A 27017-nucleotide genomic window follows, 5' to 3' on the forward strand; every position below is an offset into this window, starting at 1 on the left:
GGAAGCAAACAGAGACAGTCACTGGAGGGTCTGCCTGCCCCCACACTCAGACAAAGTGCTGCTGCCTCAGCCTTCGCCCCAACAGCTCCACACGTAACACACAGGATCTCTCTTCAGGAAAAAATACTACTCAAAAGTCATTCTGTAAACCATGGACTAGAGCTAACCGAATTTGTAATGATATTCTCCAGGACGTCTCCAGACTTAGAGCTGGAGAAGAAAAAAGGAGGCATGTGACTTACCTAGCAAGTCCTAAGGGAGAGAGTAACAGGCCCAAAGCCTGTATCTCCTGGACAGACCCTGCAGCTTCCCACTACCCCACAGGCCCTCTTTAGAAGAGGCTCAAAAGGTAATGTTTCACATCTTACCCTCAGCAGAAAACTAGATATAAACTCCAAAAATAGGACATAAAAAAATGCAGAGCTCCATAGATTGAAAGATACTAATTATTAAATGCTCACAGAAAGGAAGAAAACCTTTAAGAAGTTTAAGATGTTCAATATTCTATATTTGCACCTCTGAGCCGAAAGACAGTTTTAAATGAAAAACTGTACTGACTTGCCAGGTGTGGTGGCGCATGCCTGTAATCCCTGCACTTGGGAGGCTAAGGCAGGTGGATCACCAAAACTTGGAGGCCAGCGCGCATGTATGTGTGTGTGTGTAAAACAATGTATTGTATTACTTACACTAATACAGATTAGAATGCACATTGAAAACAACTGACACAGCTGGCTGGAAGGTATGGGAGATTCGGATAAATGGATCAAGATTATGAGATTATATATATATATAATGAGATATAGGTTATAGATATATAGATAACACATCTATAAAACTGTAACAGGAAAGACTTCTGTCTAAGTTTATCTGGTGTGTTTATGAGTCAGAACCACCATCATGCTTCCATTCCCCACCACTTTTTTTGTGTGTGTGTCTTTTTGAGACAAGGTCACGCTATGCAGTTCAGGCTGCCCTTGAGCTCACTTTGTAGCCCAGGCTGGCCTCAAACGTCAATCATCCTCCTGCCTCAGCCTCCTGAGTGCTGGGATTACAAGCGTGCACCACCACGCCCAGCTACCAGTTTCCTTTAATACATGTATTCTTCCCTTTCCTGAAATGTCTGAAAACAATCTCTCTAATCACTGGAACTTAAAGTCGGAAGTCAAACTATTATCTTTAACAAGTTAGTATGAAGGTTATGTTGGTGTATTTCTTGTAACGCTCAACTGAATAAAAATGTCAAAACTCACAGTCAAAAGCATTTGAGGTTGGCAGTTAAAAGTTATAAACCCGAGGAAAGTGCTTTAAATATTTTCAACACTGTATCTACTTGTCTTCATGACTGGTAGTACCTGACATTCTCTCACATACAATTTCATTCTCTCCTCAAAATAACCTAGTATCTAAATCATCATCTTCCTAAAATGTACCACAAAAGCCAATGCTTTGTAGTTATAAAATTTGCATTTTAATTGGGTAAACAAATACCCACGTCCTTTTAACAAAACAACCTGGCCAGGTGTGGTGACACAAACCTATAATCACAGCTCTTGGGAGGCTGAGGCAAGAGGATCACCGAGTTTGAGGCCAGCCTAGGCTACATAGTGAGACCGTCCCTCAAAAAAAAAAAAAATTTGCCTGATGTACATTAATGGATTTTTCAACCACACCATCATTCTCTTTTCTTGTATCAAGTTTCCAAGACCATTACAGATACATTTTCTTCAACGGGTGTGTATTATGAGTTTCTGTTTTAAGCTGTGGAATTTTATCAGAAAACAGTCTCTGGTTCTTCTATTGAGACTTGGAATTTTTCTGATTCTGACAAAAGACAATTTACACACCCCTCTTTTAAATAAAGAGCCTACTTGGCTTTATTTTTTTATTCTAGAACTGGGCAAACGTCATAAAATATAATGTGTGTTCCCTCTAATTCAATTTTCAAAAATTTAAGTATTTCTTTGGCTTCTCTGAAAGCCTTAATACATAAGATTTAACAAGCTAAATTGAGCAGACTTCAGTTATCTTCTCCCAGACTACGGGACGCCTCTGCAGGCCACTCCCATCCGCGTTTTGCGCTCCTGCTAAGGGGCGGCCCCTCACCTGCACGTGCACTGTGCGATTCTGTACGCATCTTTCAGCAACATCACACCGGGAGTCGCTAGCAAACCAATGAGAAATGCATTTGTGAAGAACTCTTATCTCTGTGACACAGCAGACTCAACAGAAGAGAATACAGAGAGAAGTAACAGGGCTCCAGTTGTAAAACAGGCCCTTATCTTCCCTTGGCTTGACCCCAGACGAGATTCCCCCTTTTCCTCCCGCACAGAAAGAGCAGCACAAGAGCTGTCCTGAGATGCTGTGGGAAGTCATCACTGGCGCGCACACTGCAGATGCGGAAACCTGAATAAAAGGTCCTGATGTGCCCTTTCTGGACCGGGGCCACGGAAGAGACACAGCCCTGCAGCACCGTGTACAGGAAAAGAGCAGCAGCTGTCTTTTCACGAAAATTATGGCACAACGAAGACAACTAACTTAAATGTAAAGACAAGAAGTGTTCAGAGAAAGAGTAATCAAAGGAAAGGTACTTTGATGCACATGCTCAGATGACAAAAGCCAGCACTCCAAATAATGAAGCAGACATCACAGGACACACAAGCACAAACATCTGCGAGGTGCCTCGTGTGCATAAGTGACATACACCTGTGCGCTGTGGGCTAGTCTGTGTTCTAGCCGTGCCAATACACAACCCGTGAGTGGCAAAGACTGATAAGTAGCACGTGCCTCTGCTTTAACATTCTACAAAGAAGTCCCACATGTTACCTTGTGCATGTTAGAATTTTAGTAATTTTCATATTTAAAATATCCTTAATATTCATAAAAGAAATCTAAATTACTGTTTTGAGCAACAGCTGCAGAACTGAAATACACTGAGTTATTTTTTCCAATATTTGAAACCAGTCATGGCTGAGTCCCTTTAAGACAAGGACACCAGAAAATGAAAATGACAACAATAAGCATACAATCACACATTTCTTAGAAGAACTATTATTTAAATGTAAAATACCAACAACATAATATTCTGAGAGTCCTTCTCTATTTACAAATATTCCAAAAGATTATTAAAGTATTAAATGCAAAGATGCATTGTCTACAAAGATCTTTTGTATTGTCTGTAGCCAAGAATAACAGCTAAAGGATAATTGTAACAACTAATTAAAAAAAAACCCTCAAGTTGTTCTGGGAAGCCAAAGTAAATAAATCAGGTTGTATATGCAATCAGAAATAGCATAAATGATATGAAAAGCAAGCAAATACTGTCAGGACCTGATCTGAATTATCAAGAGACTTTCTTGGAGGGTTTGCATTAAACTGGATCATAAAGAGATAGGGATCTCAAGGCAAATACCATAAGCAGAAGCAGATGACATAGAAAGATAACCAATTCAACAAGAAAATCAACGTTAAAGGAAAAAAAAAGGAGTAACAGGCTAGCACAAGACTATCAAAATCACAGAAGCACATACTCTTTAACCTAGCAAGTCCTCTGAGATAGATTATTCACTGCAGCCCTGCTTGGAACAGGAAAGATTAAAAATAACCCCTATAACCACTGGCGGGGATCGTGCGGGTTAATCTTAACTGTCAGAGTGACCGGATTAAGAGGCTCCTGGGGCGGGGGCTGGGCCCCAGGGCCTCTCTAATCATCAGGGGCTGATCCTCTATGTCCACAGCTGAATGTGCTGTAGGAAAGCGGGCCCTGTGGGAGGAGGTAGTCACACAGAGGGTCCTTTGGGAGGGGACATCTTGCACTGGCACTCCGCCCTGCTGTGCTCTGCTCCGCTCCGCTCCATGTCTTTTACTGTGATGTTTCTTCCTTGGCAATGGACTGAAACCTCTAAAGACATGAGTCAAATAAACCACTTTGTTCTTTAAGGTGGCCCCAGCAAAAGGAAGCTGACCAATCGGGAACTGCTATGTGACTTATGACACAAGCATAAAATGGACCAAGGGGCTGGGGATATAGCTCGGCAGCACAAGCCCCTGCCTGGCAAGCACAAGGTCCTGAGTTCGATTCCCAGCAACTGCCCCCCAAATAAAATGGACCAAGGCAGCTACATACTACTATGAACCATGGTCACAGATTGCCACAAAAGATACATAAAAATCTGGTATCCATGGTTGCCTCAAGGAAATTGCTAGGGAACAGAGTAAGAGAAAATATTCACCGCATATTTTTTAACCTTTTGAACTTTGTGTATCTTGCCTATTAAACACTAAGATATTTTTATAGAAAACATGACAGGAAAAGCTGACACAGTAGGAAGGCAGAAGTGTAGTAAGCAGATATCTATGCTGGAAAAGGTCAAAGCCTAAGGGAAATTTTCTCTGCTAGGTAGCTAAATTCTGGTTAGACCGGGGACAGATGCATGTTTGTATTTCAGAGTCCTCACATCTAAGGGACCAAGTTCTTTAGAGATGGTTGTATGTTAATCAAGGGAAATAGGCTTCTTAAAAAGTTCTGGCTTGTGATTAGAAGTAATACAGAAACGTAACTCAAGACTCACTGTGCTTCCAAACAGGCAGGTAGGGAGAACCTCAACCTGCGCAACCTGGTGGTCTTTCCTAAAAGTGTTTTCCCTCCATCAGTAGGAATATTAGGATGCGTAAATTAAGCAGATAAACACCAAACCATGCCCACAGGTGGTTTACAGAAACTAAAAGGGGCAGATGGAGATGAGGGAAGGTTCAGAGGAAAAGTAGAGTTGTTCTGTATAAGAACAGAGTAACGTTTGCACGCTTTCAAGGGTGAAAGACCAAGGTCACCCTAGGGAGAAGGGTATAAGCTCAGTGGGTCTCACTCGAGGCACGTGAGCAAATTACTGCTGACAACCAATATTAACCAAGCCTGGAAGCACCTGGCTTCTAGTTTGGGTAATAACACTTCCCATGTACATAAGACTGAATACAAGTTGCTTTTCACTTTCTCAGTTTTACTTCTCTAAAATGGGGTAACCCTCCCTACCTTGTGGGGAATTTTGCTGTGGTTTGTTTTTTAATGAGGATCAAATATAAAATACTTCACGCTCACCACATTGTAGACATTCAATAAATGGAAACTATTATTATACAAGAATAAAATGCAGAGTCCCAAAATAGCAGCGCAGTGAGTGCCAGCAACTCAGCTTCTTCAGGGCAAAGCGTCTAGAGGGAAACAGCCTGGAGAGGAACCGAACTGTGCGGACACTCCCCACGAACCGTGAGGGAACTGACAGGGAAAAAACGGGGTTAAGTGATACAGAAGAAACATCACACCGCAGCGGAGAGGCTGGGCAGCTGCCAGCTGGGAGGCAAAGAGAAACTAACAAGTATTTTGCTCACAAGAACAGGGGAACCGCAATAGGACTGGAAGAATCACCTGCAGTTGGACCTAAACACATGACTCTTTGAGGGGATATCGAAACACAAAATATCCTCTGGAAAGTCCAAATATTAACTCAACTCAAAATACTCCAATAAAATCACACCCCAAAGCAACCTTCTCTTCTGACCTACCATTCCCTTCCCTTCAAACCGGCCCCTTGGCATCTAAAACTCCTCATCCAACCACCTCTGATTCTCCCACCCCACCTACCTGATTACACAACAACCACGAATAATAAACCGTCAGCATGCACAGAGTAGACAAAGGGGCAAGAGTGCCTGCAAGGACCATCGGAGAGAAGTGTTGCAAGACCGAATCTGTGCACGCTGGCAGAACCGGAAGTATTTCAGCAAATCGTAGGGACAAAGTGGCAGTCACTTGAAGTAAAGAACAGAAGGAGAAAATACTCGCTCTGGACATACGAAGCTGAAAATTATTCATGGAGAGGCGACATCCTACTAAGATCCTCTCCATCTAAGCTGCAAACTCTCATTTTGCTAGTCCCCAACCTGCAGTAACCCCCCCAAAAAAGGAGAGGAAAAAGGAAGGAGCTACACATAATTTTACAGATCTATGCAAGTAGAAATACACATAGGAGAACGGGGAGGCAAGGAAAGAAAAGATCTCCGAACCTCCCCAACTCTCCCAAGGCTGAGTAAGAGGTCACAAAGGGAGAAGGAAACAAATACCAGGCACCAGAAATCTATGAAACGTTCTTAGAAGGGCTGACAGGTTCTCCCCAAGTTGCTAGGCTGCCTGGACTGGGCCCAACCGTGCCACCCTCCTGCCGTAGTCTCCCAAGGACTGGGACTGTGGCCATGCACCACCACCCTCAGCTGCTGCTACCTTGGGGAGCACCCTAAAAGACGCGACCAGCCTTGTCAGAGCAGGAGGAGGTGGGAACAGAGACTGTAATATCACGGGTTATTACTGATCTCACTGGGACTTTTGTAGCTGGAATAACAAGACAGTGTATTATGGCAATTATTCTTTATAAGATTTCAAAAGAATCAAGGAAATTTTGTCCACTATGGTTTCCTAGCACATATAAGCACCTTATTTTTAGCAAACAGTACTCTTTGTTAAAGACTTTTCTACAGAGCTGGGTGTGGTGGCGCACGCCTATAATCCCAGCACTCGGGAGGCTGAGGCAGGAGGATCACTGCAAGTTTGAGACCAGCCTGGGCTACAAAGTGAGCTCAAGGCCAGCCTAAACTACATAGTGAGACCCTGTCTCAAAAAGACCAAAAAAGAAAAAAAAGACTTTTCTAATGTCCATTATATCTGTGTATTCTCTTTTTAAAACATCCATTATTCTCACTTTATCAGAATTTTTTAGAGGCAGTGTAAAGACTAACAGTAATGTTTTTAAATACCCTTTAATACTTACCTAAAATTGGGCATAATCTTCCAAACAACATAAAACAAGGACTCTGGACTAAAGGCGGTCTGGCTGCCTTGCCATAAAGCGCACAGTGTCTTTCTGAACTCCTCCACCAGGGACCTGGGAAAGAGGAAGGTACTGTTAGCATGGTGGGGCACATTTCAGCGTGTAATCTGCTGTTGTCTAAGACACACGATGAATAAGGAATGAAGAGAGGGCGAGTCTTTCCTAGGCTGATTCTGACAGCTAAGTAAGTGCATCTCAGAAGCGCATGTAAATAGCAGTAATTACTGACAAAATTTGTTTTTTAACCACATGGTTAATCTGAGTGTGCCAAACTACTGCCATATTTGTACACTTTGAATTTTTTTTAAAAAAAACAGAAACAATAAAGCAGTGGATAATTTCCAAGCCAAATTACTTTGGAGTGTCAATTTCAAACACCTCGGCAGCAGGACCTCGTCCGTCTCCTGAGGTTTTTCTTCTGGCCCCTCTCCAGGAGCGCTTCCCCGCCTCCAGGCCAGCACCATCTGTGCTTCCGCCTCGGAGTCTGTGCGGCGCGAGCGCTAAGGCTCCAGTGTGCATCAGTGAGTCTCAAACCCTTATCTGAGAGTCGGATTTCCGCGTGACTTTTCAGTTCACGCTTCCCCATTTCCACCCAGTGTTTTCTAGCGGAGGGTCTCTCGTCTCTTCAAACTGTTCAGTGCTCGCTCCTCTCCGAACTCTTCCTGCTGCCCCCAACATCTGCTCTGCACTTCTCTCGAACAACAGAACTCCCTTTTTTGGTCAAGCACGTGAACTCCATTGAGCGTGCCCAACTTCTGGAAAATTTCCTTAAAGAGAAAGAGGAGTTCTTCTCCTCAACCCCTTCCTTTACCCCCGAAGCCAGCAGGAGGATGGTGGCGCTTGGCCGCTATCTGAGACGTGAGGACAAGAGCCCACCTTAGGGCACGCAGGGCAGAAGCCAGGAGCCCTATGACTCTGTGAAACAGTCCTGGACAATCTCCGACCTTCACGAGAAAATAAATCACAGATGTTTAAGTCACCATTAATTTGGGTTTTCAACGGCTAAACTGACCCAGTCAACAACTTCTGTGTGTCTTGATGGAATCGCCTAGGCATGGAGACTTGATTGGTGGATCCCTCAGAGAACCTCATGCGAACCCCAGTAATCTCGTCGTCTGACTTCCTGGGGCCAGACCTTCTCCCACATTTAGGGGACTCCCCACAAGCTTGCTGAGTCTGGGTGGAGACTCCGAGCCTGCCTCTACCCCTGAAGCTGAAACGGCTGCTTACTCAGCCTCCCTTGCAGCCTGGATCCCACCCATACGAAGCAAAGTTATGGACACAAAGAAGCAGGACAGGACCCACCTCCCCCTGGGTCACCGCCATGGGCACCCTCTAAGAGCGCGGTAGCAGCTGGCCCAGCAGCAGTCACTGGCCTCAGGGCCAGAAGTGCTGTGCACAGAGGCAGCGGAGTCCTGGCAGGACGGTCCTGTGGGTGGCTGTAGCTGGGAGGCTGGCTTCCCAGACCCCGGACCTGACTTTCTACCTGCTACCCTGGCAGCGGTCGGCTCCCCAACAGCCCTTCAGCAGACTCCTGTTCTGTCTGAATCAGCCAACGGGGCGACAGCAGCCTGTAACCAGGCCCTGACTGACACCGATTCATGGCGCGCCGGTTCTGCCCCTCCCCTTCGTGCACAGGCACCCTTCCCGCCTCCTCCACTGCCACCTCCTTCACCCCAGCTGAGTGCAGGCGCTCCACAGCACCACGCCCATCGTCATTCCGCGCCCTGCCAATGCCCGGCTTTAGTCCACACATCCCGGGCCCTTTCTGACAAGTGCTATCCTGCTCTCACTCAGCCACTGAGGCAAGGCAGTGCTGGCCTAGAAAAGGCTCAGGATGAGCAGGAATGGGGGTGGGGAGCTGAGTGAACATGAAGCATAGACAAGTTATAAATCACAGCTCCATTTCAGTGATGATAACAAAAATATGCACCCTGTAATCGTGATAATATGCAGATCTTTTGAGCCCTACCAGGCTGCTGCAATGAATCTGAATATATGGCTGGTCCTTAATGATTACTTGTCTGTTTTTTTCCCTATTCCATATCAACTAAAAATTGACTGTACTGCGCTGAAATTAATTTTCTCACTACAAATTAATTTTAGTAGCCACGACAGGTCTGCCCGACACTGTGAGACGCAGAACTTCGCATGAACAAATGACACTCACACCCATCTGCACCTAGAACTCTGCTGCGTGTATGGGTGTTGGTGTTACAATGCCCGAGTCTGCAGTGCCGGCGCTAAATCTAGCCGTGCCGTTCTAGCAAACAGAAACAAAAGGATCCCAGCATTATTAAGAATGCCAACCGGATGCTTCAACTCAGACAGCACAATAGGAATCACCAGTGAGAGTCACTTGCTCGCCCTCGAAGCTGGGAAGGACACACTGGGGTCACTCACACGCTGCTGTCCCCTTGGCTCCTGGTGTGGTACGTTCTCCTTCCCGCCGTCTTCCCATTCCTTAACTCCACCGCGGGCAGTTCTTTGAAATAACAGCAAAACTGCTCAATGTTACTATTTTAGAGGGAAGAAAATTATTTTTTAAAAAAAAGAAAGAAAAGGAAAGAATTTAATAGGACTACAAACAAAGGTCTATGAAAATTACATATGGGTTCTAAAAGTATGATCTTTCAACTGTCTCACTTAAATTGTACTCCATTTAATCTCCTGCACCGAATTTCTTCCGCACTCTGGCTTTTAGTTCACTCTGAGAAACAGACAACTGTGTAGAAATGAACAAAGAACTTTAACGGCTCTCCTCGGAAACATAATCTCCAGTTTCCCCTCTACGTATAGGTCGTCGCCATCTCTTCTTTCAGGGTGCTTGATTCCACATGGTGGCGCCTTGGTTCACAAACGCCTTTGCTTTGTGAACAATCTGGTTCTCAAACAGAAGCACCTGGCCAAGTTTTGTTTTTCGGTACGAACTCTGCATCAAACACACCGTGGCCACCTTTTCTAGAACTGTTGAAGGAATTAAGTTGGTGAACCGAAGCACCACTATATATTCAATAATTTCCTCAAATAGAAATAAATAATGAAGCCATCCATTTTATTTAGATATACTACATAGAACTATAAGGAGATTTTAATGGCAACTATATTTTTTCTTTGAGCAAAAAAGAGTAGACAAGCAGCAGCACTTTTAAGAAGACATCAAATACCGCTCTGCTCCTTATGAGCGCTATGATTTGGGGAAGACAATTTACCCTGGCCTTGGATGCCTCATTGAAATCTAAAAGTAAACAATTTTCAAAATAATTTCTTAGGGCTGGGGATTTAGTTCAGTGGCACAGTGCCTGCCTGGTGAGCATGAGGTCCTGAGTTCGAGTTCTAGTATCTCCCCCACAAAAAAAGACAAAATAATTTCTTCTACTGAGGTCAGCCTTGTTGGCTACTTAATTTGTACGGTTTGTCTCACTTTCTTTTTTGAGTACCAGGAATTAATTTTTTTTTTTTTTTTTTTACCTCATGCTTGTCAGGCAGGCGCTGTGCCACTGAGCTGTATCACAGCTCCCATTTGGAGATCTTATGACTTAGCTGACTAAAATACACTCACTCGACCAGAATGGCTACAGCCCAGGGACTGCAAACTCTGGATCATATCTACCCCCTGGCCAGGGAGCTTTTACATCAGTATAGTGAATTTTACATTTTTAAAGGTTTGTCTTTAAAAATGAAAAGGTAAAGAGGAGAAAACCTGGGAGACACACATATGGCTGAAAAACTAAAATATTTACTATTCTGTCTTTTATAGTAAAAATCTGCTGATCCCCTCTCTAGCCTATTCAATAAACAATGAGAAAGAAACAATACCAGCTAAAGCACTGCTCTAAGCACTTTAGACCACTTATATTATTTAATTCTGGCTCCTTCCTTTGAGGTAGAAATGGTTATTCCCAAGTTTACTGATGAGGAAACGAAGGCACAAGGGGTCGGGGTAACTTGCCCCAAGCTACATGACTAACTTTGTGGCCGCAGATATTAGATCTGAGGCCAGAGGCCAGAGCCTTTGCTCTGAGTTTTTACTGCCAGATCCTGGAGCTCTGATTCTGGTGTTACCTGAGTGACTGAAGGATGGCGTTCATGAAACACGTGTTGCCCAGATTCCGAAGACCTGTAGCACAAATGGCAGTGGTACTTCCCTGTAAAATGGAACGAGGGACCATCAGTCATACAAGGCTGCCCACTCCAAACATCAAAACCAAGTGAAGGCCTCTATTTGAAACTGCAGGACCAAGATAACCTACAAGTGTTTTTTTGTTTTTGTTTTTGTTTTTTTGCAGTACTGGGGATCAAACTCACAACCTTGCGTTTGCCAGGCAGGCGCTTATGCCACTGAGCTATAGCCCCAGCCCCTACAAGTGGTTTTTATTTGGTTTCCATTTTCTTTTTAGTACTCGGGATTGAATCCAGGGTCTCTGCACTGAGTTGTACCCCAGCCCTTTATTTTTTCTTTTGAGACAGGCTGCTATCTTGCTCAGGCTGCGTGGGAATTTGTAATCCTCCCTCAGCCTCTCAGACTTCTGGGATTACAGGTGTGCATCATCTTTTTTAGTTCAATGATATGTCAAACAAACGCTAAGGTAGTCTCTTTGTAAGTGTATGGATACATTTAGAAGGCAGTTTCTCAGCCTGGAATTGTTCTAAATGAGAGTGTTTTGGTTGAAAGATTAGGAGGAAATAAGCATTGACAAGTAGCATGGAGTACCAACAAAATCAGGAAAAATGAAGTTTAAGATGATGTCTTTATAAGATTCTATTCAAATTAACAGAAATAGAAAAACTATACATAATACCCCAGTATTTTTGCCCCTAACCCTTTAACTCTAAGCCTTGCACACATGACCAATATGTATTTTCCTAGCAATGGGAGTTGAACCTTAAAAACTACCTGTAGTGCCAGGTGTGGTAATGCACACCTGTGACTTCAGCACACTTGAGGCAAAAGGGTCACTGTGAGTTTGAGGGCAGCCTGAACTGCACAGTGAGCCTTTGCCTCAGTAAAAACAAAAACAAACAGAAAACCTATCTGTTGATGGTTGTATCTACACATCCCCCACAGAGCCACCGCAGGCATAGATGGGATTTTCAAAGGTGGCTGGCTCTGTGATGCTGGGATTAAGGGCGTCCCACCCTGGGTGTGACTGGGTGGCACGTAAAAGACAGCAAGAGGGCTGCTGCTGTCACTTGCTGCTGCTGTTTCTGCTGCTGCCGCCTGCAATGGACTTCAGTGGACTGTTCGTTTCTCCTCTGTGCTGCCCCTCTGCCCTGCCACCCTACCTGAGAACAGCTACCAACTGAAACTTCTACAAACTGTGAGCTAAGTAAGTCTTTCCTCCTTTAACTTGTGGGTGTCAGGCATTTTGTCTCAGCAAGGAGAAAAGTAACTAAGACACTATCTGAATATCTTTTAAAGACTGAGGCTTGATTTTCTGATGTTTTGTTCTGGGGGCTGAACCCTGGGCCCTTCACGCTGAGTCACACCCCTAGCCCTTTCATAAATTTTTTGTGACAGCCTCACTTAGTCAGTAAATTGCCCAGGCTGGGCTGGAACTTGCAGTCCTCCTGACTCAGCTTCTCAGAGTGCTGGGACTGGAGGCATGCACCACCAATACCCAGCCTGAGGCTTGGTTTTCTGATTAGTTCTACAAATGCACTTCAATGTCTGAATACTATACCAACAAGGTAAAACTACCAATCTAACCAAAAGTATCTCTGAGGGCTAGGGATATAGCTCAGCAGCACAAGCACCTGCCTGGCAAATGCAAGGTCCTGAGTTCGATTCCTAGTACCAAAAGAAAAAAAAAAAAAAATAGAGATGTGCCCTAAAGCATCTCTGCCCATAATTCTGGTGGCCACAAGACCACATTAGCCATTTTTTCAAAAAAATCATAAGACTTCATGTCCAAACACAGCTAGCACGACAGCAAAAGGGTAGGTGCAGGACAAAAATAATGATTCATTTAAAATATTTAATGATCTTTAAATGTTGTTGATCTGTTAATAGCCATATACCACTATAACAGATGGCTTCCAGAGCGAGGGTGCATGTTCTTCTATGGGAAATTACATTAATGAGGTCCTAGGAAATAAAACTTACTGAAGGTTCAGACCCATACAGCTTGCCCAAGGGACCTCTGAGGTCCCACAGAAATGGAGTGCAGTAAGTGGGCAGGCAAGAGGAGGGAGCTGTTTCTAAGCAGAGGCGCACAGCAGCAACTCTGACGGGAGAGTAATGACAGGTGTACTCACGGGCCTGCATCAAGAATCATCAGTACAAGGGGCAAATATTTTGTAAAATATTCCAAATTCAAGGCACAGGTTAATAAAAGTTTATGAGACAACATTAAAAGTTATAGTTGTAGGGGGCTGGGGATTTAGCTCAGTGGCACAGCGCCTGCCCGGCAAGCACAAGGTCGTAAGTTCAATCCCTGGTACCGGAAAACAAAACAAAACAAAAAGTTATCGTTGTAACAAAACAGCAATTAGATCTCAACTAACTCTTATATTTAAATAAATTTTACTTACATTTACTTTTAATAACTTGCTGTTTAGTGATGAGTTCTCCAAAAATTTTCTCTTCCTATGCCTGTCAGCTGTGAACGCTGAGCTATTTAAACATAAACAGAGAGTCAAAAAGACATTAATATATCCATGCTACACCTCAGGCGAAAGAAAAATTCGAGTCAGCCACAACATCTAGGGCAGAGGTGGCGAACCTATGGCACGCGTGCCGCAGCGAGCTGTTTCTGTCACTGAAAGCTCTAAAAGGTTCACCATCACCGGTCTAGGGCATGGGGCCCTGCCTGGCTCTTCAGTCAGGCCATCAAGTGACCCATCAGGCCATGCGTATTTGAAGTTAACTGGGGCTTTCCATTCCCTTGGAAATCCCCACCACTCCCCAGCAGGATGCCGGCAGACCGCCTGGGAGACGCGCCTTCCCTCAACCTGCTCCTGCTAGCTACCTACTCGGGTATTTGAAGGAAGCTTCGAAAATGAGAAGCTCCATTCCTCACAACAAAAGGAAAAGTCCCATCTGCACTACTATTCTGCACTCTAGAGAGATCTAAGTAACATGCTGTTTCTTTCTTTGGATAAAGGCCTCATATTTCACTATACACTTTACAAGCATGCTCTCATCTGAGTGTGAGGAATTATAAAACTATGGCACTATAGGCATATATAAATGTAGTTGATTCAGCTAAGCTGTAAAGAATATTCAAAAATCAAAATTAGATTAGAAATTTTGAATTAAAATCATTCAAAATTTTCCTTCATTAAAGGGCTATCCTTGCTTAAAACTCATCATAATATTATTCTTTGAAAGGTCACTTTAAAGTTATTATGTATTGGATAACTAACCTGAAGGAAGCAAAAATTATGGCTAAACAACATAAACTTGTTCGTTTTCCAATTCTTTTCCACCTTCTAAAAGTACCAAGTTAATCCAAAATAAACACATCATTGTTTTTCTTTCCAGAATATCCACAAGAACTATAACATCTTTGGAACATCAGCTCTAATGACAATCAGTTGCTTCAGACCTCAAAAATATTCTTCTGACCCTTTACACCTCTCTCACAGTGTCAGTGGCTACAAACTGAAGACATTTCCCTATATGACAGCGCTAAATTATTCCTCAACAACTTGTGTAAGTGCAGAAATTGAGTAACAAATGGTTGTTAGTAAAGACACATTGCCATTACTCCCCCTCACTTTTATTTTTTTGGTTATTTGAGACTGTCTTGCTATGTGTGTAGTTCCAGCTGGCCTCAAACTTGCGGCAATCCTCCCTCAGCCTCCCCCAGGGCTGGGATTACAGGAATGCACCACCACACCTGGTTCAGTTCTTTTCACTCTGACACACTCATCCCGTTGTTCTTGGTAGCTGCTGAAGCAGTTCTGGAAGTCCTCTTTTGAGTCTTTGAGGTTTGATCAAAAATACACTAGATGTTGCTACCTGGTGCCACCCTACCAAAAGGCAGGCTCACAAGAACCTTACAGTGTGTCCTCACCCGCTTTATTCACCAGATTTGCCGCTGTATGTGTGACCTATGACTCAAAACGGCCATGAAATGTGAATGTTTTGAATCAGTTCAGGACACTGAGGCAGCCACATCAACACAACTGCAGACACTCACAAAAGAGGACTTCCAGAACTGCTTCAGAAAGTGACGAGAATGAAGGGATAAGTGTGTTCAAGCCGAGGGGAAGTATTTTGAGGGGTTAATGGCAATGTGTCTTTGGTACGATAAATGTTTAAGGTTTAACTCCCCAAAAATGAAAGCATTAACTGTATTTTGTGAGTATGCCTCACGTAGGATTTATTTAGTGACAATACCTAATTACCTTTAGTTTCATCCTACAGAAGTTATCACCTTTATCCTGAGGGATTCTCAAAGTGACCGAATTCTCCACATGCACAGTAATATGCTAGCTACTCAGCACCTGTGGCTATTTAAATTTAAACTTAACAAAAGGTCAAGAATTCCATTTCTCAGTGGCACTGACAGATTTTCAAGTGCCCAACAGCCACTGAGGCCACACAGCAGGGTTACAAGGAGAGGGCAGAGCACGGCACGCACCCATCACTCCAGGCAGTGCTACCAGACAGTGCCGCCCAGATGACAGCAAATGTAAGCCGTCTTTAGATTCCAGCCTGTATCTGCTAAACGGGAAAGTAAACTGAGCGGGGTTCTCAACACAGGGAACGGACCTCGAGGGAGACTGCTCGGTGAGGCCAAGTGGAAGGGCAGACAGGGTCGGATGTGACACCTTGTACCTGAAGGAGTAGTCGATGGAAATGAAGCACTTCATAACTATTTAAAAACAAGTATGTTCTGGAAAACCCTCTTTTCTTTTTGACTTAATTTTGATTAATTTACATCAAACTTAAATGGCTCTTTTCCCAAAGAAAACTGTAAGTGGTAAGGAAATATTCTAGTTGCTACCCATGTCTACAATAAACAATGACATCACCACACCAAAGAATATCACACAATTTACTGCAGGAAACTCCTACTGCAGTTTATTGTGAGCAATTCCACATAATATTAAATGGTTTCATTCTGTGTATCTGCACATGCATCTCTAATCCTACACGGATCCACGGTGTTCAGTTCAAATTAAAAGGAGGGGAAAACGCACTTTGAAAAAGAGCCAAAAGCTGACAAGTCAAAAATACTTACACACAAAGTGTGTTCATCTAGATTCTGTCAGCTTCATAATCTATTGAATCTTATCAGCTTTATAATCTATTGGAAGCAATGAGCATGCATCAAGACCCTGGTTAACAAACACTGCACAGTGCTGACTCAAAGAAGGCAGGCTATGTCCTCTCAGTATATATTCTGGAGTATCTACTGCCTTTAAGTTTGCTAAGCACCCCTGCTTTGGACATGTTTTCATAGTACCTTCGGTATATCAACTGCCAAAATAAATCAGATGGCACCTGCTGATCTCGGGTGATTTACAGATTTCACTTGAGTCAGCAGTCATTCCAGGCCCGTGAGTCTATCCACTGGGGCTTCAAAGGCATTGCTATTTGGGTTTCTACTATCACTTCAATTTCGGGTCCAGTAAGTTTTATCTGAACAAGCTATCTGGTTGTACCAAAAAAAAACCTATTCACATAAATTCTTCAATTTCTTTATGATCTCAAAATTCAAGGCTCTTTGTAATTTCAAGTTACATGTATTGTTTCTAACAAAAAAGGAAAAGAAAAAACTAGGAAGATCCTGTCCCATTCATATAGATACAAAGGACAGAATACATACTTAAGCCTCATTTTTCTTAAAATAATGCATATCTTAGTCTTTCTAAGTAGATTTCATATACATTTGCCAGAGATTTTTTTAATACTAAAAGAGGTAACTCTGTAATGCTTTTATATCATTTCCTGTTCTTTCTTTGTACCTCCAAAACTCCCCTTGCAAATAGCTTATAAGTTGGTTATAACTTTTTAAAAGAGGTATGTGGGCTTTTAGATATGGTTTATGATAGATAAAAGATAGTAAATGAAATATGGGCAAAGTTTCAGACATTTACACCCAAGGCTTAGTTATGAACATTACAATCACATTAAAACATGATGGAGTTACAGAAACCACCAACCAAGATCCCATTCAAAAACTCTAAATGCCTCTTCTACCCCACTGCATCCCCTTCCCCACCAAGACCTAGTACTTACTTTTCCAAGTTCTGTAAGTGTTCTCTGACTTTCTGTACCAGCCCCAGCTTGGTGTCATTAACCACAAAATCATCACAGCGATAACTGCAAGGAAAATATTAATCAATGTACATAAAGAGCTTGAAGAAACCACAGAAATGAAATCACTAAAAGGCCTGACTGCCAAGATGATCACATGGCCCTGCAGGCAGTTACTGTTGGTAGTAAGATTAAAAAGGATCTGGAATCTGGATGGAATGTTTTTTAAAAAGCCACATAGGTACTAGCTTCTTTTCACACTTTTACTTAAAACCTTTTCAGTTTCTCCTTTGAAAATGAAGTAAACTGCTGCGTGTCACACTCTTTTCAGTGGCACATAATACATGAAGAAAAAGAAAAAAGAAGCAGCACTCATCTTCTCATGTAGCAACACACCTAACACTTTAAGTGGATGAATTTCAACCCAAATTAATGTGGGACTTACGGGAGAACTGTTGGAATACCTGAAGAGAAAAACTAACAGGTGTACATTTCAAATATAACAATTAAAATAGAATTCAGATGAATTGGGAAAAATGCATCTTTATTCTCAGGCCCTAGAAAACAAAAGTCTGAATCAGTGGCTACAAGTTTTTGCTAAGTGTTCTGAAGAAAATGTTTAATGTGTTTTTAAAAATTGACAGTTTTAACAGGCCAATAACCAAATAATATAAAGAGTGACACATAAACTTTAACTTGTACAGAACCATTTGATTTTTTCTTGAAATACAGCCCATTTTAGAAAAAAAAACAGGCTGACACTAAGCTACCCTTTTAAATATGTAGCTTTCTTTAAAACCACTTACTATAACTACCAAAGAAAAATGTAAATAACACTGCCCTTGTGAGCAAAAGAAACATTGAAAGCATAGCAGTTAGTAAAAATTAGGTCATCTCTAATAAAATGTAAAAGACAGACAGACAAAAGTCAGTCTATAAAAAATGAGAAAGGGGAGAGGGAAAATGATTTTTCAAGAATAACTATCCTACACAAAAGCACAGCTTGTGATGTTTATTTGGCAGTGAAGATTTTGAGTGAATGCTTTTGAAAACTTTTAACTACAACGCCACTAGTGTAATTACTTAATACACACCTCATTAAGGGCCACCAATACTACCAATCAGGATTTGTCTACTGCACTCTCCAAGTTCCCAGGGTCAATTCCTAACTTTTCCACAAACGGCAAATGCAACCTTCCACATCCTAGGCCATCTTTCTGTGATCAAAGTACCACTGGAAGGACAATAAATCCCTCATTGGCTTTATGATAAATACATAAAAGTACTAAACTAGCGAAAAGGCATAATTCTTTGCTCCTCTCAGAATAAATGTCAAGAGAGTAGAGTGTACTCTGTCTATAAACCTGGGCTTTGGGCACTACACCTTGATAAACCCCATGTGTTCACTGAAAAACAGAACTGCATTGGTTTTTTTGTTTTTGTTTTTTTCCGGTACAGGGAATCAAACTCACGACCTTGCACTTGCCAGGCACGCACTTTGCCACTGATCCCCAGCCCCTAGAACTGCATTGTTAACTAATTTCCGCTTTCATTTTGTCTCCATAAATTTATACATATAGTTTGGCTAAAACAACACTCAGTGTTCAAATGAAAAACTACTCCAAATGGTACTGTTCACCTGAAAAATGAGGTCTGAGTGCAAATTCATATAATTGAAAAGTAAACCTCTACTCGGCACACACACAAAAAAGTGGTCGCTTTGTTTAAAGACATAACTGAAGCAGTATAAAACCTCTTTCTATAAAACACAGCTTAACAGTTCAGTAAAACATTTTCCGTTCATTAGGACACTGTGTAACGTGTGTGACAGTGTACACGGTACACTTGTCATTTCTAGCATTACATGGGAGTTTATCACCAATCTCATTTGTGTCAACAGAATGACCCAGTTCAACTGACGTTCTAATAGGTAATGATGTTGCATTATAATATGTTTACTTGGATATGTTATGCAGACGCTATGAGTTCTAGTGATACCTATGTAACCATAACTGGTAACTAAGTTGAAATATTTAAATTATAATTAAAATTTTTTCCTAGTTCAAAACTTAAGAATTGAAATTTTTTTCAAATGGAGGCATACTACTGAGACAGACTCAAGTAAAGATCAAGACAAAACCTCAAAGGAATGTCACAAATTTAAGAATGGCAATTGTAATTTGCTACAGCAGTGCAAAATTAAAAAGCTGTGTAAAAAAAAGGCACTGAAATAATTAAGCATGATATTAAGGGAAATTTCCAGCAAGCACATTTTAATAAAAAGTTGCCCCAGTCAAAAAGTAATGGAGAAAATTAGTCACAATCAATTAATTGCATAACAAAAACATATGCCAATAATTTTTAAAAGATTTGAACTTGCAACTTAGGCCAGCTACAAAATGCCTGAGATTTTTTGCTGGAGAAAGAAAACCATTTATAGATGGAGATGGAATTTATTATTTCAATGAAGAAAAATTATTTTAAAATTATGAGCAAAGACTAAAAAAAGGATATTTCACAAAAAAAGAAAAATCTTAGTTGGGTATGCTGATGCATGGCTGTGATCCCTGCTACTACAGTGGCTGAGGCAGGGTGATCACAGAGCCCAGCTTGGATGTTAGGCAAGCCTTTATCTCTGAATGAAAAATAAATTACTAAAAGGGAAAGGGACATAGCTCAGTGGTAGGGTACTTCCTATCATGTGTGGGCCCCTGCATTCAATCTCTACTACAGGTACCACGAGCACCACCAAAAAAAGGGGAAGCTCTTCAATTAAGCCACCCAGGACCTTTCTAACAGTATTAAAGATCAATCAAATCAACATTTGAAAAAGTGCAAGTACCTATGCTTTTAGGAGGTTTTACAAGTTAAGAGATACTGCCCAATTAAAACTTTAGAAATGATTTGTTTCAAATGACTTTCAAATTTACAAATAAATGTCTTCACCTACTTGAAATCTTAAAATGATTTCATGTTGAAGATTTTCTTAAAACTTTTATTCTGTTACTTTCATCTAAATATCAAAAAGCCAGTTTCTATCAAGACAATAAATATTCCATCAAAACCTGAATTTACTGAAATTATTTCTCTTGTTTTGATCCACTGTGTAAAATACATTGCAAGTATCTGTGTTCTGAGGTAGTCTGGGTGATGGGGCAGTAATCAAATTGTTCAGTGTATGTATGTGAATACTACAAATCCTCAACACATTTCTGAAACTGTTAAAATAAATAGAAGATGATAAATTCAATCACTGTATGTTCTTTACCAGTGTAGATTGCTCTGAGTCATGGAAGAGGCTTACAAAGATGTACTGTACTGCTACCTCTAATGCAAGATTTTCTTAAAGAAATCACAATACTCAAAACTCAAAACCCAGAACAGATTTTTAGCAACCTCAGTGCAATTTATATATTTTTTTTCATCTATTTTGCAAAGTATGAATAAGGTAATTTCAAGATCTAAGGAGAGAGTAGCTTATTTCTGATCTAACTAGACAGGTACAGGAATTGGTGAAAATTGACATTTTTCATAGCATAAATCAATAATGATTTCACATTTTTCAGCATGAATGTGCAGTAATTTTAATTACATAGACTGACATGTTTTTGCTTTGAAATTAAACCAACTGTTCCTTTTCTGCAGCAGTTCTGTCAATACAGATACCAATATAAAAGAAAAATGACTTTTTGGTACTCTATTTACTGGAAGATTTCTAGTAGTATGTGGAATAGCATGAATGAACTTTTTTCTTTTTTTGGTTTTTCTCCGGTACCGGGAACCGAACTCATGACCTTGCGCTTGCCAGGCAGGCACTTTTGCCGCTGAGCTAAATCCCCAGCCCATGAATGAACTTTTTTAACTGCAGTTTTTTCCACTGGGAATGGGACTCAGGACCTTGTGCTTGCCAGACAGGCGCTGTGCCACTGAGCTATATCACCAGCTCTTATCTGCAGTTTTTGTGATTCTAAATACAGACCAAATATTTCTGGGGAAAATTTAGCATCCACATTAAGATGTGCTATAAATACAATTCACACTAGATTTTAAAAATTTCATGTGGAAGAATGAAAACACTTCTAATAATTTTCATATTGATTACATATTTACACAACATTTTGGATAAACTGAGTTAAACATAAAACTAAAATGAATTCTACCTATTTCTTTTTGCTTTTTTAATGTGACTACTAGAAAATTTTAAATCACATGTGACTTGTATTATTTCTGTTGTATAATCTTGGACATCTAAGATATTACTTGCCCTAAAATTCTGTAATACTACCCAAGATCTTGATGGGGCAACTGGAATAATTTTACTGAACTATATATAAGAACTAAATTTTATTTTGACATGATTTGTGTAATTTAAAAACATTTTCTAAAAGACTTTACAACTGTCTTTGTTTCTCACGAACCAATTCTGAACATTCTCATAGATCCCTAAGACGAATCATGCATAAAAATGGGCTAAATTTAAAGATCCAAGGGAAAAAAGAGCTTATTATTTATACTATACAGGTATTTTACTTATTATTTGAGGAAAACACCTGCTTCCATGGGTCAAAACTGAGGATGCTAGCTGGGCGTGTTGGTGCACACCTGCAATCTCAGTGCTCGGGAGGCTGAGGCAGGAGAATCGCCATGTGTTCAAGACCAGCCTGGGCTACAAAGTCAGTTCAAAGCCTGCCTGCACTACATAGTGAGACCTTGCCTCAGAAAAACAAAAACAAAAACTGAGGGTGCTAGGATGTAGCAAAGGATCAATAAATGTTAGTTTTCTGCATTTGTGTAACCACAAACCTCACAGTATATGTCTCTCTGGCTGCCTGTATCCCCATTTTAATTTCTTCCTCCTTTACGCAAGACATGCACATGCACGTGTGCACATACACACACAAACACACACACCATGGTAAAGGTGGAAAATTGATGAAATGTTGCCTGGTTGCTTTAATCTTTCCATGAAATGTTGCTTTCAACCTAGATACTAGCCCACTAAAACTGGCATTAAAAACCTCCCTAGCAAATAGAAGCACTTAGAATAAGTTCTAAAAAATTTCTTTCTAAACAACTATAATAATTGCATTGAAGCAATTTAGTCAGATTTATGCTTACTTCTAACACCTGAAAAGAAAATGTTAGTAGTCTTAACTTTAAGAGGATTACACCGAAAGTACAAAAAAATTCCTAACTTACTGGTTGGGTTTCAAGTTTGTAGACTGGCCCTTTGAATCTTAATGTTACAAAATATATTAAATGCCCTAGGTGGAAAACTCCTTTCATGAAACACAGCTGAAATGGTATTCTAAAAAGCTCTACTCCACCTTGCTTCTTCATAGGTGGCCCTGAGAAACCGACAGGACCCAGCCAGGTTCAGACAACTTGATTCGTCTTTGCTAAGACAGAAACTCCAGGCCTTCATGCTTCTTCACACGCTCAGGACCGCATGTATGAAACAAACCCCAATCAGACCTCACCCACACCATCTGATCCACTTTTAGGCTACTAGATGTAACAGTGAGGCTGGGTGAGGGCAAACCTATACTCCTAGCAGTTGGGAGGCTAAGGAAGACAACTGTAAGTTCAAGGCCCACCTCGGTACCCCAGTGAGCCCCTGTCTCAAAATGAAAAATAGGAAGAGCTGGGATTTAGCTCAGAGCAAAGAACCCAGGGTTCAGCCCCCAATGCAGCCTTGTTTTCTTTTTTACTTAAACAGGTTTTTACTTAGTGATTTTCGGTGACTTTTCAGGTAAACAGAAGCTCTACTTCCAGTAGCCCACTTCTCAGAAGAAGGGTTGTTCCTTTCTATATTTGGTAGAGAAAAACTAAAAAATATACATATAACTTGAACATTAAAAAGAAAAATATTTAGAAATCATGTAAGTAACATACTGGAGATATTAGATAAGGAAACAGGTATAAAAGGGGAAGGTGGAAAGAGGATTGGGGATCCCTCTCCGTCTCCAACGTCTGTGACGAGCAATACTGTCCTATTTGCCATGTAAAGATTAGTCTTGAACCCAAATTCCTTGAGTCAAATATAGTCTTAAACTAGTTTTAAATTCTTTTAAGTCAACAGTTAATAAACTCCTAATTAAATGTTCAGTAATAATATATGCAGATTGCTGTTTAGAAAAAATTTATACAAATGATTTTAATATGTCCTGAAAGAACATAGATCAAGTAGCAGGTAAATTTTCATGTTAAACACAAGTTATTTATACAGTTTAACTAGGAAGGTAGAAAATGGATAAAATCACCGCTTATATAATTTCCAACTCTGCCTTCTCTGATAAACTAGAAAAATGAAACTTCAATTTTTTTCATTAAATTTATTCCTTCTGCTTTATTTGATTTGATTTAATGTGTTTTCTGAGCTCAGAAAGGTAAGTGTGCCAGTCTGCCTTTTTGTTTAGTGTTTCTGTTCCCATTATCTTGTAGTTTTTAATAAAAATATTTAAAACTTGTCTATTTGGCTAAACCTAGGTAATCAGGCAGACGCATACAGCAAACACACGCAAGTGAGCAGAGTGAGGCCACCGCCCATCCAACTCCTCCAGGAGACCCCATGAGTAGTTTACGGTACAAACCATCAATCTACACTACTGGCAGCAGCTACATTAAACATGGGCCAAAGCTCTTTTTTTAAATAAAAAGTTTAAATAAAAGTTCTGTTTTCTTCCTATACTGCCAATGCATCACTTTGGAGGCCCATGCACTAAAAATTAGGTTTCCAGCACCTAGGAGGTTCTCAACAAATACTGAAGAATAAAAGCAGCATGTCAGCTACTCAGATTTTTTCTGGATGTTGTTCACATTATGTCTGGGGACTATCATGTAACCCAACTGTCTCAAGTAAAATTTTGAAAGTAAAAATGTGGGGGAAGGACTGCTTACAATACCAAGTTTTCTTCAGAAAAAGACTATATATCTTTGCTTTGTATCCTTCTTTCATAACATTTACTCCTAGAGCATAGCTGAAATTTTTGACATTTTGCTGAATTTTTTTTTCTTTTGGGCATTTTTACTTTGACTGATGACTGCTAACAGAAGAGAAAGTGATTAGATTTAGGATAGCTGGGCATGGTGGTGCAGGCCTGTAACCTCATGACTCAGGAGGCTAAAGCAGTAGGGCTGGACTGAATTCAAAGCCAATCTGAGCTATATAGTGAGTCACTCACTACATAGTGAGACCCTGTCTCAAAAAAAGATTTTGCATGTTTATAATGTATTTAACTTCCAAAAGTTCTAATTAATTCTAGTTGCAGTTTTCTATCAGAGTTCCCTGGGGTCTTCTGGGTGTTCCAGCAACTAGTTTTTACATAAAAATATTTTCGTTTCCAATATTTACTTGAATTATTTCACTACTTTACCACAATGACTAGAACTGCCAAAACAATGTTTCGTAAGTGATGATCATGTATATGATAACAGGAAGTATTTCTCTTTTTCCTGATTTAATGTTAATGGCATTAGCATTTCATCATGTACTGTGATGTTTCCTGTTTTTTGATAACTGTAACAGTTTAATAGTTTCATTTCAATGTTATTAATTTAAATGAGAATTGACTTATAATAAATATTTTAGGTTTTTGTTTCAATTATAGTCAATAACTATTTTAATTAGTAAAAATGGCTTATTTTCTTCTTGGAGTTTCTATTAGATTTCTGTCTTAAGGTTTCCAAAGTTTCATAATATTAATGTACTCTACTAGCTACTCATTACCTGTGGCCATTTAAATTTATATTAATTTAAAATAAAACAAAATATTTAAATTCTCAGCCACACCAGCCATATTGTTATGGTTTGTATTTACATATCCCCCAAAAAACAATGCAGGCACAGGTGGGGCATTTGGAGATGGCTGGGTTCAGGCTGTGTGGACGTGGACTAAAGGTATGGATAAGGGAAGCCTCACACTGGGTATGGGTGGCACCAATCAATAAACTTGTAACTAGGTGGAATATAAAAGGACAGAAAGAAAGTGGGCTCGCTGCTGCTGTGCTGCTGCTTTGCTGCCTCCTGCCTGTTTTGCCATGAATTATTTCTCCTCTGTGACGCCCCTTTACCATGCAGTCCTGACTTGGAACTATCTGACTATGGACTGAAACCTCTACAAACTGTGAACTGAAATAACCCTTTCCTCCTTTAACTTTGGGTGCTGGGTACTCTGTCTCAGCAACAAGAGAAGTAACTAAGACACACATTTAATTGTTCAAGTGCTTCTGTACTGAATAACATAAATATCCCACCAAAGACAGAAAAATCTCTACCTCTTGCTCAGCTTTAAAATTCTAAGTTTTCCTTCCATTCCTATCGTTAGTACTATGTAAGTGACTCATAGCATAGATTCTACATCATATTCTTGAACTAACAAAATATACCAAACCAAACCATTTTCCATTCAGCTGGAACAAAAGGAATCATCAGGCAAATGAACCTGAGTTTTTAAACAACAGTAAAGAAAAAAAAACTTTACTGCTTAAAAGCTATCATTATACAGTAAGTCATGCATTATACTAATATTAAAAAATAATTATAAATCTTTTGGGCAAAAAGAATCCCTCAAAATGGGGACAGGAGCAGGTCATCCAGTGAGTTTTAAATTCCTTTTCATTTACTTGCCTAACATTTTGATATTTAGAGGCAAATTTGACTTCGAGTTTTATCATACTTTTTTTGGGCAGGCTGTGCAAGTGAAAGAAGCCAGGGAAGCAAGTACTCTGCCACTGATTCTCAGCCCCTAGTTTTAGTGTAAGTGATAGATGGTTGGAAAAAAGAAAAATAAATTGACATTCCAGTGACTTCATGTATTTCAAACTTGCAGATGTTGAAACTCAAAACAATCCCTTGAGAAAGCGAGCACACGCTTCGGTTCTCTTTTACTCCGTTCTGTCTCACCACGGAATGAGCCAATGATGAGAAATTAGAGCACCTGAGAGTGAGCTGTACCCTCTGTTGAAACTTTATAAGGGTGGCGTCTACATTTTTAGGACATTCTGTTAGAAAGTTTCTTTTTAAACTTTAAAATATTATTTTTAAATAAGCGAAATTCTTCCTGCTCCTAATTTTTTACTACAGTCATCATTTGATCATTTCACAACTCAGAAAGCTGACCCTGGACGACTGCTAGAGCTCAGGAATTTCAGGCAGGCTAGGTAACACAGTAAGGTAGTGAGAGACTGTTACATTATTTAAAAACTGCGGAGAAGGGGCTTGTGGGGCAGGATTTGTGTCCACATAGTTTACATGAATAGTCAACAGAAAATGTGCCTTTCTAAATTTTTGTCACAACTTCCTTAGAAATCTACACAGTATCAATTTAATCCACAACCAAGAGCTTTAGTTTTGTTAATTTGACTTAAAATTACTACTTGTTGCCAATGTTTAAAATCTGAAATAGAGTCATTTTTTAGACAAATGAATTGACTCACATTTCATAATACTACTTTGTTTGAAAGGACGCTTTAAAATGTTACCTGCCAGGAAGGTCACATTCTACTAATTTGCTTTTTTTTTGTACCAGGAATCGAATTCATGACCTCAGGCTTGCCAGGCAAGTGCTAAAGCCACTGAGCCATACCCCTGGCCCTACTAATTTGCTTTTAATATTCCTTTCATAATTCTTCATTCTCAGAAATGTAGCTATTGTTGAAAGCATCACAGTTGACAAGACTATGTCAGATGTTAAGGCATTTTTTAGTATTTCAGATCTATCAACTCAATATTTGTCCTTTACAAATCAATGTTTCTAATATTAACCTTTGCTTCTTCTCAATCACAATAATATATACCACATGCAGTTCCATTTGCATTGCTGGAGAAGGGAAATGGATGAACAATGAGGAAATACTGCTTCACAGACAATAAACAGAACACTATCCTTTGTGTGAACATCTTGGAAAAATTTTTATTTTTACTGAAG

At 40.4% G+C, this 27017-nt stretch overlaps 1 protein-coding gene and 1 long non-coding RNA gene across 9 annotated transcripts in view; one reads left to right on the top strand and one right to left on the bottom strand.

Moving 5' to 3' along the window:
- The window catches only part of Usp3 (ubiquitin specific peptidase 3), a 73030-nt gene that overhangs the window by 11969 nt on the left and 34044 nt on the right, over window positions 1-27017 (bottom strand). For all 7 annotated transcript variants that reach the window (XM_013518846.1, XM_005393775.2, XM_013518845.1 and 4 more), the window contains 5 exons: window positions 17071-17154; window positions 13410-13491; window positions 10941-11023; window positions 9279-9392; window positions 6816-6929 (listed from right to left, as the gene is read on the bottom strand). In XM_013518846.1, the coding sequence (XP_013374300.1) occupies window positions 6816-6929; window positions 9279-9392; window positions 10941-11023; window positions 13410-13491; window positions 17071-17154 (477 nt within the window). The remainder of the gene's footprint in view (window positions 1-6815; window positions 6930-9278; window positions 9393-10940; window positions 11024-13409; window positions 13492-17070; window positions 17155-27017) is intronic.
- On the top strand, window positions 5-25054 carry LOC106149581. Of its 2 annotated transcripts, none has more exons than XR_001235852.1 (3): window positions 5-349; window positions 14362-14532; window positions 22431-25054. It is a non-coding gene; the product is annotated as an uncharacterized LOC106149581 (long non-coding RNA). The 2 variants fall into 2 exon arrangements; XR_001235853.1 differs by lacking the exon at window positions 5-349 and adding an exon at window positions 11274-12205.

Source organism: Chinchilla lanigera, unplaced genomic scaffold, assembly GCF_000276665.1.
Source record: "Chinchilla lanigera isolate Chin_1 unplaced genomic scaffold, ChiLan1.0 scaffold00049, whole genome shotgun sequence".
NCBI lineage: Eukaryota > Metazoa > Chordata > Mammalia > Rodentia > Chinchillidae > Chinchilla > Chinchilla lanigera.